Source organism: Mus pahari, chromosome 3, assembly GCF_900095145.1.
Source record: "Mus pahari chromosome 3, PAHARI_EIJ_v1.1, whole genome shotgun sequence".
NCBI classification, from domain to species: Eukaryota; Metazoa; Chordata; class Mammalia; order Rodentia; family Muridae; genus Mus; species Mus pahari.
In genome coordinates this window covers 48,245,114-48,261,808 of record NC_034592.1, presented here as the reverse complement: position 1 = coordinate 48,261,808, position 16,695 = coordinate 48,245,114, and the positions used below count along the sequence as shown (strand labels likewise).

General features: G+C 39.0%; 2 protein-coding genes across 2 annotated transcripts in view; both read right to left on the bottom strand.

Moving 5' to 3' along the window:
* The window catches only part of Tbr1 (T-box brain transcription factor 1), a 9,828-nt gene extending 9,306 nt beyond the window's left edge, over positions 1–522 (bottom strand). Inside the window, exon 1 of the mRNA XM_021193633.2 lies at positions 1–522. This exon is cut by the window's left edge and continues 424 nt beyond it. Coding sequence (XP_021049292.1) covers positions 1–268 — 268 coding nt within the window. The 5' untranslated portion in view covers positions 269–522.
* Positions 523–4,753: 4,231 nt separating this feature from the next.
* Positions 4,754–16,695, bottom strand: part of Psmd14 (proteasome 26S subunit, non-ATPase 14) — a 92,720-nt gene continuing 80,778 nt past the window's right edge. Inside the window, exons 11-12 of the mRNA XM_021192869.1 lie at positions 7,919–7,981; positions 4,754–5,148 (exon numbers count right to left, since the gene is read on the bottom strand). Coding sequence (XP_021048528.1) covers positions 5,050–5,148; positions 7,919–7,981 — 162 coding nt within the window. The 3' untranslated portion in view covers positions 4,754–5,049. The remainder of the gene's footprint in view (positions 5,149–7,918; positions 7,982–16,695) is intronic.

Sequence of the window (16,695 nt, the reverse complement as noted above, 5' to 3'; positions counted from 1 at the left end):
CCCCGTCCAAGACAGGAGAGAGTTTACTTCTCTGGACGTCCCCTGGTGAGTCCTTGGAGTCAGGAAAATTGTCTGTATCTGACTGATTCGTCATCCCCCTGGTAATTTTTTTCAAAGGTGAACTTCTCTCCAGGTTGTCAGTGGTCGAGATAATGGGATGATCATGCAAGACAAGCTCAGATCCGCCCGAATGTGGGTAGCTGCTGCTCACATTGAGAAATTTCTTGGAGAGCATGATAGAAGGAGAGAGGCAATGCTCCAGCTGCATAGCTTTAGAACCTGAACGCTGGCCCTCCCGTCCCTGGGTTTTAAAGTCCTGTTTATCATACACTAGGAATCCACAGACCCCTCACTAGACAGAAAGCACTTCAACCAGCAAATGCTTCTCAAAGGTTTGATTTACTTTTTTTTTCCCTGGGAGAAGAGATTGGCCAATTGACACTATGCAGCAATCAGAAAAGGCTCACTTTTGATCTTGCTGCTTATGCAGCCGATGAAACGGCTCTTGCCATTGGTTAGCTGCTGACAGTAATTTAATTAGATAGACATTAATTAGGATAATCACCTGGCTCCTGGTCGCGACGATCATGGCAAATTGAAGGGGATGATTTTATTGTTGGCTTGGGGGGTGGGGTGGGGAAAGTGTGTTGGTTTACGTGAGCTCTGTTATGTCACCTTTAAGCTTTGTGACCACTGCTTCAGGAAGATTCAAAGATGTGCAATTTACTAAACAGTTCCTTACCCCCCCCCCTTCTCTCTTTAGAGAGGAGGGGCGGAGGAGGGAATTCGATGATGCTAGGAGACTTTTCGGATCTGAATGAGCCAAATATTCAGTTGAATGTAACGATTTCAAGTGCAAAGTATACAAAGCGCGAGCCGGTGGCCTCTTCTCGCCCTGTAAAACTTCCAGAGTCTGTCTTTTCCAGTTAATACACAGAAGCACACACACCTGAGCCTGTGCTTTGTTGAGTCGGTATTGCGTGTCCTTGACGCCCCCTCCCCCACCTTTAAACTACACGACTAAATAAATAAATAAACAAACCTCCGCTGTTAAGAGAGGAGAAGAGGAGGCGAAGCAGCTAACCCACCCAGCAACCCACCTCGGGAAGGTTCGGTTTCCGGCAGGGGTACAGAAACAGTGACAATCTATGATCTCCTTTTTAAGTTTTGAAATAATCATAAGCCGTCGCGCTGAAGTGCTTTAATGTATTTGCAGTCATGTTTACTGGGTCGTTACTAAATATTTTATCAGCCAACTTGGTTGCAGATCATCTGAAGAGCAGCTAGCTGGGGGCGGGCGCCATTTATCCTTTGAGTCCCACCGCACTTCCTCCTTTCCTAGGCACTGGCTTGGTGACAGGTTCATAAGCCTCGCCAGGAAAAAAACAGAGGGCTGAGTCCCCAGTGCAAATGGGTTCGCTAGAAGCGTTGATCTGGGGAGACAGAGTGGAAGCGGTGTCAACGCGATGATCTATCTTACTGGTGTGGTGTGTGTGTGTGTGTGTGTGTGTGTGTAATGTTTACATAATCCAGAGGGAGAGAAAAAGAGCCCATGCCAGTAATTTTTAAAAGAGGATTAGCGAAAAGAATCGATTTAAAGAGATTTTAGCACAAGTAACATGAGGCCCTAAGTAACTCTGAGGTATAGAGAGAAAAGATCTCCTAGTATCTGCTTCATAGGAGGCCAGCCGTCAGCCTCGGGCCAAGAGAACCTGAGATCTACAAACCCAGAGTTCATGCTTGTGTCCAGGCCTGGCCAACCCTGAAGGCAAGAGGTGCAGAAAAGTAGAGCCAACCCCGGGCGGGCGGTCGTAGCTCAGCTGGCCAGCAAGGAGGCAAGAGGCAGCAAGCTCAGGGGGACTAAGAGAGTGCCAAGCGACCTGTCTGGCTCAGGACCTAGAGACTCACACTCCACCCATGCCGCAGGCAGGCAGGGTCTGGGAATCTATCTCCTACAGATGGTGTCTCTGCCTTCAAGCCTTCGGTCTGAGTAGCCCCACCAGAGCAGCAGAGTTCAAAGCTGGGTGGAACTTGGGTATGGTCAGAAAAGAGTTAACAGATTCAAGATGTGCTGGAGTTTGGTCTGCAGCGGCCAGCACTGAGCACAGACTGCATGCACCACCTCCCTCGGAGGCTGGGCGCTGTGGTTGCAGAGGGGCAGAGGGTACCAGCTGCAGCCTCCCACAGGCACAGGAGCAAGACCTGGCACTGGTGGCCATAGGCCAGACAGGTTGATGATCAGATGTCTCAGAATCAAGTAGAGGCAATTTTCTGGGAGAAAAATAATGTTAGACCCGTTTCCCTTTGAAAGCTCATCTCAGCTCCAGTCCAGGAAGCTTCATAAACAGGCTGGACTTTAGTCATTGAGGCAGCATTGGAGCACCCGAGGTTGTTGTTGGTGAGGTGAATATGTGTGATGGCATTTGACATTTCCCTCCTTTAATCTTTGCTGCTACTTTTGTCCCATTTTACCTGGTTGTGTCCTCCTCTGCCTGTAGCATTGGCTCCTGTCACCAAGTGCATCTCCTCACCCTCCTGCTTCTCACCTCATCTTGTCCCTTGAACAGGACACAAAGCCTCAAGTACATATGTGAAGGTGACAGACCACCTGAGGTTTTGGAAGCCTTTTGCTATCCTGGACACTCAGAACTGGCTTCTTAAAAACACAAGGAATCTCGAACTGCCCATCTAAGTGTAAAGAGGGTAGAAAAGGAATGCACATTTCTTAGTGTTTAAATGTGAAGGTGAACAGGCACTGTGACCCATTTTCAATAATCAGCCCCGAAACCTTGTGGTTCCTCACATACAGGCTTTGCCTTGAAATTGGTGTATCTTCACAAGGAAAATGAGGACTCTACCAACATGTTAAGTTTAGGTTTAGGGAGAGACTTGGACTGTGTATAAGAGCTTCCATAGCACTGGTCCAGGCAGATCATTTGAATAGTGTGTAGTTACATCTCTGCAGTTTCAAATCCGCACTGCTTGTGTGTAAGATGGTTCCATATCAGGCTGCTGATAAACACTAGATCAAGGTGTTGAGTGTAGATTAGAACAACCTGATTTTGATTACTTAAAAATACAAAAACAAATGATTTTTGGTATGAGGGATTATGTCAAGGTTCTGAAGCTGATACTGTTTCCAACAAAAGGAGGCAGGAAGGCAGAAGGTAGTATGGGGGAATCAAGGAAGCCCTCAGGTTAAGTAAAAGCAAGCCAGGTGCAAGGCAAGCCCTGCCAGCCACAAAATCTAACTTAGCCTGAGTACTGAATCCAGCCCTAGAAATACTTACATCTCTCTTTTTTTTAAAGGACATACTCAACTTAAAACACACACACACACACACACACACACACACACACACACACACACAATCTAATTCTAAATAATTCTCCAATATCTGTGAAAGTTGTCATTAATTATAAACAGCGAAAATCCTATATTTAAAAAGAAAGGAAGGGAGGGAGAAAGGGAGAGAGAAAGGGAGGGAGAGAGGGAGGAAGGGAGGGAGGGAGGGAGGGAGGGAGGAAGGAAGGAAGGAAGGAAGGAAGGAAGGAAGGAAGGAAGGAAGGAAGGAAGGAANGGAAGGAAGGAAGGAAGGAAGGAAGGAAGGAAGGAAGGAAGGAAGGAAGGAAGGAAGGAAGGAAGGAAGGAAGGAAAAAAGGTGCCCGTGAGTGTGAATTAGTCCAAAGGGAACATTCGACCCTCCACTTTTTTAGTTTTAAATGATCACATGCAATCCTGACAACTTAATGTTGCAGTTAACAAGACACTATCACTACATTTAAGACAGGACAAGCAGGAAGTGCCCACTGCATCTCATTCAACCAAAGGGGGGAAAAATCCATTGAAACACATTGAAACTTAAATTCTACCTCCATTTTCTGACAATTTCATCAGATGGTTAAGTGCATAGATGGAACTGTTTATTAGGACAGTATTTGGTGTACTATGGCACTCATGGTATCCTAGTAGGTGAAATCCAAAATTACCCAGAATAATCCTCCTTTAAAGAAGAATCAGAAATACTTTGGCCATATGTTTACAAGGATACAACCCAGAATTAAGTATTAGTCTCCATACTGTTAGATACTGCTTGGAGTACTAAGTTGTTTCTGAGTAAGTATTAACAAGGGGGGTAGGGTTATCTGTTTACTTGAGAAGCTATGATAACTGCTAATAGTCAGTACTATGGTATCAACCACTGAGTACTTCAAACTTAATTCAGGAAAGAAAACTAAATTATTGTTTCTAAACTCATGGTATTCAATTTACACTAGGCCTTTCCCCATTTACCTTTGAAGGAAACATATACCTTCTACTACTGAGTTACATGAAAATCTAGTGGTCTTTCCAGCAGTTAACTCCTAGACAGCTTCATAGAATATACTATACTAGAAACCGCTCATAGAATATACTCTTCATTTGTGATAGTTTAAAATAAAATTGCCTATCTTTCAAATGTAGTTTTCTGAAATCCTGAAACTGTAATGTTAAGATATGAATGTATAATGTTGGATTGAGAGAAAGGCTTAAAAAAAAAAAACTCAGCATTTTATCTGGGTTACTCACTAATGAGGAAGCCACTCACTAATGGCAATCATTAATTTGCGAAGTTTTGTTATCACAGTGATGTGTTATGTGTTATTAGATTTCAAAACGCAAAGGGAAACATAGCTTTGTGTGTGATTTCCAAAGCGCTGTCAAATGTTACTCTGTCACTTCCACCCAGTGCCAAAAAGACCTCGGGAGACATGGATTGTAAATGTATTTTATTTTGTAAGCAACAATCAAAATATATTTGTGCTACTGATTTTTTTCAAATAGTAAATGGGATCTTAACAAAATTTGTTCACTTTGATGTATTCCTGAACAACTTTGGAATCTGCAAAACCTGGACAAAATAAACAGAAGCAAGTGCACAACTGAGATGGGAGGTGGCACAGGTGTCTCACACATCACCAGATCACCTTCAGTTCCCTTAACTGTGAGCATTGGGAAGGAGGAAGGACGATACACTCAGAGCACCAATGACAGCTCTCTACGTTGATTTATTTAAATACAACGGTATCCAACATTGCTGCCAAACACTGGACAATATTTGAAGTCATAAGCACATCCACATGTTCTTCCAAATGACGTTTGGGATCCTAAAAGGAAAAATTAAAATGTAAAAGAAGAAAAAGAAAAGATAGCTGCATTACTGGTAAACTATTTTTTTTCAAGAGCAGATTAAATTAGTAATGAAGCCTAAATTTACACATACTTTATCACTCAGCTTTTCCAACACATTGTTACATTCTTGTGTTTCCTAAATTCATCTGTGCAGTCCATGCTAGCTACAGGCCTGTAGCACAGGTTTTCATAAAGGGTAACAGGTGAAACTCAGTTACCTGATTTTAAGAAGTTGTATTTATGCATATGTATAAGTGGTAAGAATATTCTGTCATCATTGTATTTTAATGTCTGATGATGCTTTAAGGCATGGATAAGGCTATAATATGAATTCTTGCTTCTATCTTTGTAAAAATAAATATAAATTCCATATAACCTTATTATTTCAAGAAAATGATTTTAAAATATTCTTGGATCAAAAATCATGTAAATTAAAACTTTTAAAGTATAATTTGGACTAATTCTAAAATGTTAAGACTGCTTCATCCAGCTTTTCTAGAAAATTGTATCAGTGAAACTTACACAGGCACAACTCTTAAACCTGATCAAATCCATTTTAAATAGGACAGGTTAAAAATTAAACTTAAAATTGCATTATAATAATAAATTAAAATGTTTACTTAAGTTTAAGGACAAATAAGTTATTTCATCTAAATCTGAAAGTTTAAAGATAAATATATGGAATAAGAAACTATTTTAAAGCATTATTTTCTTACATGTGTTTAAAATAACTAAGATCGGGCTGGTGAGATGGCTCAGCGGGTAAGAGCACCCGACTGCTCTTCCAAAGGTCCTGAGTTCAAATCCCAGCAACCACATGGTGGCTCACAACCACCCGTAACAAGATCTGATGTCCCCTTCTGGAGTGTCTGAAGACAGCTACAGTATACTCACATAAATAAATAAATAAATAAATAAATAAATAAATAAATAAATCTTTAAAAAAAAATAACTAAGATCTGTAACTTTATGAAGTCTTCTTCCCTGGATTATGTCTTGGGTCTACTTTTCTTATTCATAATTTCAATACACCAGTTTCTTACAACACATGCTACAAGCAATTCCCAGCAACTAGACTACATTACTATTATCTAGAAATTAAATCTTAACACATTCCAGGTGAAGGTCCTAAGAAAGACCAACAGTACAAAAGCAGGGCAGTGAACTATTTACCACATTTAAAATGGGCTCAGTGGTCATGCCTATAATTCCAGCATCTGGTAAACAAAGGCAAGAGGATCTCTCTGAGTTTTATGCCATCCTGGTTAACACACAACCAAGTCCCAGAAGTGCTAGGACTGTTACACAGAAAAATTCTGCCTCAAAAAAACCAAACCCACCATGATTCTGATGGTATCTCTTTTTGTTTGTTTGTTTGAGAAAGGTGTGTGTGTGTAAAATAGTCTTGGCTATGTTGGAACTCACTAGGTAGACTAAAATGGCCTTGAACTCAAGAGAGCCAACTGCCTCTGGCTCCCGAGTGCTGGGATTAAAAAAGGCTTGCCCACTGCTGCCTGGCAATTCTGATTTCTAAAATACATCAAATTATATATTTTCGGTTTCAATTTTAACTGAGTCCTTTTATTTTGCTGTGGGCTGTTAAAGAAGACAGACATTACTAGAAACCACAGCTTCAGAAAGTAATTTATTTAGTGAGTTCTAGAAAGGGTAAGGCTCCAAACTGATAATATTAGATGAAAATAAGTAGTTGAAAATGAAAACAAGACTAATATCACACAGACTGAAAAATAAGATGAACTATTTTATTTTGGTTTGAGGGTACTCATTTTTAAACTGTAATACTCGGAATGTACTCATATTTTAGTTCTTTATAATATACGATAAAGAGAAACCTTTGCCCTACTACTCTGTGGGATTAATTGGTTTTACAGTGAATTGGTAACTCATTTATCAGTTATCTACATTACTTCTTGTGGCAGCTGGGTGATTCTTAGAGATTTCCCATCCAAGAATGGTCCTGGCCCAAACCTACATAGCGTGTGAGATGTGATGGGATCAGAGCATATGGTAGGATGGCTGAAAGCAAAGACAGCTTAGTGTCTTGCATCTGAAATATCAAGATTCTGCCAACATCAGCAATATGATAACCATGTTCCATGAAATGGGGAAAAATGTAATCAACATTCTTTAGAAAAACAGTCTAATTAATCTGTAGATTCTCTTAATTGCTGGGTATGTTCCCCCATCCTCTGATAACCAGGCTTAAATATATATTTTTTCTTAGAAGAGCAAGAGAATCACTATTTAAATCCTTTATCACAGTGCAGTCAATAGAATTGTAAACTTTCTCAGGAAATCAGCTATACAGTATATATATATATATATATATATACCTATAAAAATGGTTACATGAAGAAAATCTGTAGGAGTACTACCTACCTATTGAAAAATACACTGTTAAGAAAAATGGTTATTAAATAAGTAAATAACTCTTCCACATCCTTCTTATTTTATCCCAAGGCCCCGAGGTGCCTTTAACTTGTTTTTAGTATACTGTTTTCACTAAGGATAGTATGTCATAGGTAGAGAGTCATGATTTATTCTCTACAAGTAGCAAAGAGAATTTGACATCAAGTAAATATAGTAGCCTTTAAAGTTTAGTATGTTTAAATAACAGAAGAAATGTAATATAAACAAACAAGAAAAAATTATGATTCCCTAAAATAGTTTTATAGTTACAAGAGCATGTCAGCATGAGACTGTGTAACCTATTAATCTCCTCACCTGCTTGCCAACATTCTTTATTGCCAGCTGTTCAGGTGTCATCTTATCTTCTTCTTCTACAGCCTGTGTATGAACACAAAGGACAGAATTTCAAATTCTGAATTTACTTTTCCCACTGAAAAATAATCACCAAAGCAAGGTGATCATAAGTTTCATTCAGAACACATTTTATTCAAACAATTTGTTGGAAAAGTAATTTTGTTTCAATTCAGAACAATCTTCAGGGTAATGAAAACTATCACCACCATTTAGAAACACTTAAGAAAATATAAACAATAGCAGAAAATAAGCACTGGCTCACTAAATGGCACTAAGAGATGAGGAGATGGGAGTATGAGGAATCCTTCTTTGCCCAATTCCCCTCTCTTCCTCCCCACCTCCCAACAGCTTCCTTCTCCAAGTTCCCCTTTCTCCTTCATGTCTTTCAACAATGTAGTCTGTGTTTACCTAGTAGCTACTTAGTATCATTAAGGACCAAAAGAGCTGCTGAGTTTTGATCTAATACATACATTATAAGTTAATCTCAACACATCTTTAAATCTCTACAATATACATTTAGGAAAAAAAATCATAATTCCACATGAAGTAACCATAAAGAGTTTCAAGTTTTTAGCATCAAGTTAATTACATAAATTAAAAACCAAATTAAAAGAACATGAAAACCATTTCTACTACTTTAGAGTTATCCACAAATTCTTGTGTCTAGTCCAAGCTCTCTCATAGAACTCCACAACAATGAGAACAGTTAGGCCTGAATGGTAGCAGTACACTCTCAAGAACCACAGAGCTCTTCACGAAGCATCCTAACTAAAAAGCCCGCATGTGAACAGTGCGAGTATATTACAGCCTCGAGACAGAACCTGTATTTGGTGAATTCGTGGTGTATAATTTATTCATGGCATCTGATAAACAGAAGATGAGGAAAACTTAGTAATCACCAACCTCAAAAAATGCTACCACAGCATTAGCACAAAGATGGTTTAAATGGGGGTAAAATGTAGTGTCAGAAAACAGAAAACCAAATCCCACTGAGGATTCGATTTGGACACTCTAAACTTAATAATCTCACAGCTGCCAAATTTCTTCATGTGTGAACAATGAACATGTAGGAAATGCAATCATCAGACATTTCCCATAAACTGGGAAGTTTGGCTGTATTTCACACCTTCTTAATAGTTTTGTAAACAGAGAACTTGAAAATGAGCAAAGATGGCAAGTGTCTAATTTTATAAATGGACAAACTATCTAGAGAATTTTCGCCAGTAGAACCTGCCTAAAGAGAAAAGATGGTGAATATCTCTTGTGTCTGCTGATTACTGGAGGGTGCTTATTTGTAACATATTAGGAATTACACTCAAACCTGAAAGCAGGAAAAATAAAACTCACCAACACTCCAACTAGAATTCCCCAGACAGAGAATATGTTCATTTTCGAAGTCAGATGTCATTCTATTAGTCTGCTAGTTATGAAAGTATTTTCTAACGAGGAAATGGCTTTCCCACTTTTCAATGTCTTACAAAAATAGAAGCACCGAAAGGCAATATAGTTTATCTTTCTAAATTACTTTCACAATTGTGACACTCTATTTTGCTGACTTAAAAACATGTTAGATGAATGGAACAATTCTCCTAAGTGTGTACTCCACACCATTCAGTGTTAGCTGCCCTACACACAGCAACAACAGTACTCACTACAGGAAGCAAGAGTTTTGGAATTTGGCTCAAAATACCGATCTACATATAAATAATCATTAGAGAGTATTTTGGATCAAATGCAAGAATCAGAGAGAGCAGATACACAAAGATGAAAGTCAAAAGCACTTAAAGATTTTTAATATTACTTGAAAGGATAAAAGGATATAAAAAGCACTGATAAAATTTTAAAATCTTGCTCAACATTTAACCACTTTACCAATTAGTTTTTCTATTCCCAATAATTAAAAGAGAGTTCACAAACTCTTTGAGAAGTGCAGATGGTAAAAAGTACTCCCAGCCATGGATGCCATCTGGGAGATGAAGAGCAGCTGTAGATTTAGGCATACACTAAGGTTGCAACCCCCCATGACAGACGTAAGCACATCATTTCAGTGTAGACAGACCAGGTCATGGCATCCAAGACGCTGAACTTTCTCCTACCTGAGTTACCTATATCTAATCTCTTATCTGGGTAAGACCAGTCTTTCTTCACTCACAGTGCTAATCTGGCTAGTCCCCAGGAAAAATTAAGAAATGGTAGCAGCAGTAACAAATGAAATTCAGGCACAGGCAGTGTCCTCACTAGGGAACTTCTGTGTTTATGGCAACTTCTGTGATTTGGCTACAAAATTTGCTTTTGCATCCGTGCTCCTCGGTTTACTCAACCAACAAAAAAGCACTGAAAATGTTTGTGGCTATTCACACTAGAAACGTTTCTAACAGTTTATCAACAAAGACCCCCAGATGGCTACCCCATCATGCACGGTCTGCAGAGTTCTAAGAAATTCTTGGAATTTGGTGTGTTATGTGATCATAATCCCCTCAAATGTACCCTCTAGTTTAAAGAGACTTTTATAAATAACATCATTCTCTTTTTTTCCAACAATGATCAAATTTTCAAATGAACAATATCTCAAATGTCATCATTATCTGTCTTTTAACATAGTCTGAACCCTTACCATGTCACAACATTCAGATATCCACAGAGCAACTCCAGTTTTCTGAACACCTGTACAATTAATTACTCCAGTGCCTGTTTTCTCTCCCATCCCTTAAGATGTCTTATTCCTTATATTACCTCTGAATAGCCCTTTGGCTGCTCTTTGTTCTTTTTGACATTCTTGTTCTTTCCACAACCTGCTAAGATCCCACTTAAGCCCATGCTTTCCAACATCCCCAGGAGAGCATGTATCCTACTGTGACAAATGACAAAGAGCTGCTCCAAGAGCAGGCACCATGCTCACCAGGAGCAACCTCTATGTAGCTGCTAAGCAGTTACCTGTTTTATGATTTTTAAATTTATTTTTCATAGCAAATAGAACAAAAACAACACTATGGGTTACAGAAGCAGAAAATCTAAATACTTTTTTTACAAAGTATATTTTGGAAAGCAAAATGAACAAACATGAAGCAATTTGCAAAACTTTCTAAGGAAGAGACTTGACTATAAACAACAATAAAATTTTTGACTGCTGTCACAACTAGATAGCAGTGTATGCATGTATGTATGTATGTACATATGTGTGTATGCATGTATGTATGTATGTTTTTGAGACAGGGTCTTGCTGTCCTACAACTCACTATGTAGACTGGGCTATCCTTAAATTCAGAGACCCACCCACACCCCTGCCTTTCCACGTCCTGGGATTAAAGGAATGGGCTACCATATCCAGTAGCATTTATGTTTTTACAAATATTGTTTTATTGAACTCTTAAAACACCTTGGCCAAACATCAATCAACATTTTGCATATAAATTGAGCACTAGTTCTCTGGTGAATTTACATTATCTTTACCAAGAATTCTCAAGCCTCACAAGGAGCTCACACTTGGGCTTTACTTGTATAAATCACTGTGCAGTGGAAAGCAAAGCAGAGCAAAACAAAAGGTATCATCAAAGGACAGGTACGCAGTGGTAAGTAAGGTAGCTAACTCAGATGGGGAAGAATAAGGGAAGGCCAATGATGAGGTGGCAGCATCAGAGGTGTCAGACCTAAGGAGGGGCCAGCAGCAAGGCTGACACCAGGAGAGCAGAAGCTTAGCAGCAGGGAAGGTGCCCTCAGAGGGAGGGCACTGCAGTTCCTTAAATTTTGGTGGCACTTCACAATAATATTAGCTAATGAGAGTTATTTCTGATAATCTGTTTAATAAATTCATAATTATGGGAGGAAAACACAAGTATACTATTCATTCAATAAAATTTACTGAGTATTCACTGCTTAGACTAGAAAGAGAATGAGATGTGATAGCTCAATTCAGGGAGCTTAATAGCCATAAAAAAATAAATAAAATAAAAAAAGGAACATATTCATAATCCCAACCCTGGGAGGGGAAGGCGGGGAAACAGAGACAGGACCTAGTGTGGGGTTACATAGCTAGATCCGATCTCAGAAGAAAAGAAGGTTTGCTGAAAAGGCTTTTTCAGATGGCCAGAAAACAACAATAATATAAGTCAGGCCAACCATCTAGTACTGAGACAAATAGATTATAGAGAGGCAAGCAGGAGCCAGTTCAGGTCTGACCTTCAATAAACAGCACAGATTTCAATTTTCAAATGCTTTTAAAAGGAACGGAGTGGAATCTGGAGGGATGCCTCAGCAGTTAAGGGTACAGGTTGCTCTTCCAGAAGACCTGGGTTTGGTTCCCAGCAACCACATGGTAGCTCACAACCACTGCTAGCTCTATTTCCAGGGAAATTTGATGCTCTCTTCTGGCTCCATGGGCTCCAGGCATACGCCAGGTATATACAAGTGCCAGCAAAACACACACACAATTCAAAAATCAGCAAAGCAGTGACACGAACCAATTTATATCTTAAAAATTAAGGTAAATTTTACTCAACACAAAATTAACTACTTAAAAGTAGCAAACATTTTGTATGTTTGTTACACTATACAACTATCACCCCTCCCCTAAATCATTACACTATCCCAAAGGTAAGCCGACTTAGCCTGCTACTTCTGCATGCTGCTCGCAACCTGAGTGCTTGGTAAAACCACTAGTGCGCCTGTCTGTGGTACACAACACCTCAGACAAGCATCATACAACAGACTCATTTCCCATGCCTTAGAGGTTCATCTACACTGTAGCATGAATCAATCAATAATTTATTTTTGATGCAGCCAAGTAACAGTTCATTATTTATGTCGCAATGTATTTAACCATTCATCTGCTGATAGACAATAAACACTGAGTAATGTCTACCTTTTACTACTGTGAATAGTGGCTTATGGCCATTTGTGTACAATTTCTGTTTGAATACATGTCTTGCTTCTTTTGTGCACATTTTATAAGTAGAACTATTATTAGGCCATGAAGTTACATAGATTGTTTTAACTTTGTGAAGATTGCTGAACTGTTCTCTACAACAGTTACCTATAGTGAGAATTCTGGCAATTTGGTTTCTTTTTTAAAACCACAGAAATATTATAAGAATATAATTTTATTTTAATCCCAGGTGTGGGGGACAGGGACTGACTCAGCAGCTGACTATGATTTGCCTCGTGCTCTACCAGAGGCATGGTCGCATCAGCTGCAGATGGTTTGTGATCACGTAACATTTGGATACTGGGAACTTTTCAAAGGGTATATAAACGCTAGGGTATCAAGAGACAGAGGCCAGGGTTGTTGGTTGTTCAGGGGGTTGGGTGTGCTTTATTAGTAGCCATGCTCAGAGAAGAAACAAAGAAGGAAGAAAGGAGATTCAGAGACCAGCTACAGTTGCCCTGTTTTTCAGTATTAGTAGTAATCAGGTTCCAGTTCCTTTAGATCCTCAGTAACATATTTTTCATCATCTTGACTGAGGGAAGTGATGTGTCATTATGGGTGTTTTTGGTAGCCCACTCCCTGGATATCCTAGAACTCTCTTAGTGTAGGACAGATCTTGTAAGAGTTGTTCTGCCCTGCCTCCTAGGAGCCAACATTACAAACCAGTCTCCCATCCTTGGCTCCTCACTGTGGCTCGGATGTGCATCTCTCTAATGACTGAGGCTGATGCGCCTGTGCTTGCTACCATTTGGTGAAATGACTATTTAAGTCATTGCCCACTTTTGAGCTGGCTTGTATTATTGTTAAAATAATTCTTTGTTTTAGAAATTGGTCTCAATAAGTATACTTTACAGATATCTTCTATTCATGCTATAGATTGATCACTATAGACTGATTCTATACACATAGTATAGACTGATCTTGGCCTTTTTACTAAGATCACACATAGCATTCATCATGTTGTTCTCTTTCTGTTTTTCTCTGGTTACACAACCATGTTGATTATGGAAAAACCATGTGGCTCTATGAGAACTAGATTTAAGTAGAAGGGACTAGAAAAATCATGAAGACTAACTGGGAACTAAGGCAGTGATTGTGGAAATATAAAGAAACAAAATAGTAAGGATTGATTTGAATAGCTGAATGGATTGTTGATTAGTTGGTGTCAAAAAATGTGTTTCTTAACTAAGAAACATTAATGAGGCTGAAGAGAAGGCGCAGTGGTTAAGAGCACTTGTGACTTTTACAGAGGACTCAGGTTCAATTCTCAGCATCCACAAGCTGCTCTTAACCCTTCTTTAACTTCAGTGCCAAAGAATCTAACTCCCTTGTTTGTACTCCATTAGCGCCAGGAATGCACATAGCACATAAACCACATGCAAAAAAGAGAAAAAAAAAGTAACAAAACCAAACCAAAAAACAAAACAAATAAACAAAAACACCCATACATATAAAATTAAAAAATCTTTAAAAATAAAAAATCATGGTATTAAAGAGTCAGGAAGATGGCTCAGCAGGTAACTTAGGTTGCCAAACCTGACAACCTAAGTTCAATCCCCGACCCCTACACGGTGCCCTCTGAGCTGCACAACTCTGTCACAGAACACATGCATCTATAACCCACCTATAAACAAATGTCATTTAATTTTTAAAACAGAATGACAGTGAAAGCACTTGTGCCCATCATTTCATGTGTGCACATGCCAGAGATTCCACACGTCATTCATAGAGATAAGGAAATGTTTCTGTGACCACCTTGTTTTTAGTCACAGAAGAGATAAGCAAGGAAAATCGGACTCCAGCAAAGTCCTATCTAGGCTTCAGAGCAACAGCTGGTTTTGTTTGTTGAGGGTTTTGGGTTTGCTTTGGTTTGGCCAGGTTTGCCTGTGTATACCCAGCTGTCTCGTAACTGAAGAGATCCCCCTGCCTCTGCCTCCTAAGTCCTAGGACCAGGGGGACCCACCATGCCCAGACGCGTAGTAGCTAGCATTTGTTACTAAGGAAACTCATTACTTTTAAAGATGTATTTATTTATTATATGTAAGTACACTGTAGCTGTCCTCAGACACCCCAGAAGAGGGCGTCAGATCTCATTAAGGATGGTTGTGAGCCACCATGTGGTTGCTGAGATTTGAACTCTGCACCTTTGGAAGAGCAGTCGGGTGCTCTTACCCGCTGAGCCATCTCACCAGCCCAACTCATTACTTTTAAATGATGCATCATGAATAGTAATAAAGTCAAATCTATAACATTCAAGACAACTGGAACAACAGAGATCTTTTGCAAAAAAATTTAACAGGGAATCCAGTTTAAAGCATAATAACAGTAAATAAGGGATACAAAACAAAGATCACATGAGTATATAAACACATAACTTTCATATGTAGATAGATAGTAACAGCAACTTGTAATTCACCTTTTATAAAATTAGAAGCTTTTTGGTAAGCTCAGTGGGGTAGCACATGTCTTTAATACCAGGACTTAGGAGGCAGAGGCAAGAGGAGCGCTTAAGAGTTCAAGACAGTGATTTCCAGGACAGCTGGGCTCTATAAAGAGAAAGGCCCCTTGGTCTTGCAAACTTTATATGCCCCAGTACAGGGGAACGCCAGGGCCAAGAACTGGGAGTGGGTGGGTAAGGGAGCAGGGCAGGGGCAGGGTATAGGGGACTTTTGGGATAGCATTTGAAATGTAAAGGAAGAAATATCTAATAAAAAATTGAAAAAAAAAAAAGAGAAATTGTCTCAGAAAAGAAGGGAAGGAGGGAGTTTGTGGTAGTATCTTCAAATTGTCAACACCCATCTCTTTTATAACATAACTCTGATTTTCCTAAGACATCAGTATATAGACTTTCTTGCTGCCAGGGGCATGCTCATTTGGCCATGTTCTGCCAACAAGAGATAATCAGATTTGCTAGCTGGGTTCATCCCTTTGATTTTTCCTTTCCTCCCAGTTATTTAAATATAAATATATAAATATATGTGTATATGTGATGGCTATGGTTTAGCACCACTGTACTGCATCTTAAGATCACTTAAAAGATTTATGTCAATACAATGAACATAGAGCAGGAAGATAATCAACCTCACTCTCAAGTTCTAGCTGGCCTTAAAGCATACAGTGTCTATCTCCTATCCTGAAGATGACAATGTTACTAAAACAGTGTAACATACAACTTATATTTAAGATAAAGATCACTTTCAAGGGACTGCAAAGTTGGCTCAGCTGTTAAAAGCTTAGTGCTCATCCAGAGGACTCATTCAACTCCTCACACCCATATGGCAGTTCACAACTCTCTGTAATTCCAATTACATCCTTTTCTGGCCTCCCTGGGCAACAGGGGAACACATGATGAACACACACACACACACACACACACATACATACATATACACACACATGCATGCATGCATACATACTCATACTCATAAAATATAACCTGTAAAATATTACAGATTACTCTCCCACAAACAGTATGTTTCATAAACTTTTAATATTGAAAGTTATGTCTACTTGATAGGGTTTTTCTTTAATAAGGCTAAAACTTTCTCATGTTTAATACCTTTATTCCACAATTCTTTTGTCTTTCTGTTTTAAAAACTTTTTAACCACCTACATCATTCTTGACCAAACAGTTCTGAAAATTATCTTTTTATTCTCTTGAATTTCTGTGTGATTGCAAACAACCTATTACATTATATTCAAATAATGTTGATTTGGCTAATTTTCCTCAATATTTATATCTTCTTTTGTTTTTCTATCTAATTACATGGCCACAAACATTTCTACCTAATAAATGTAATATAGAAAACCAAAAATA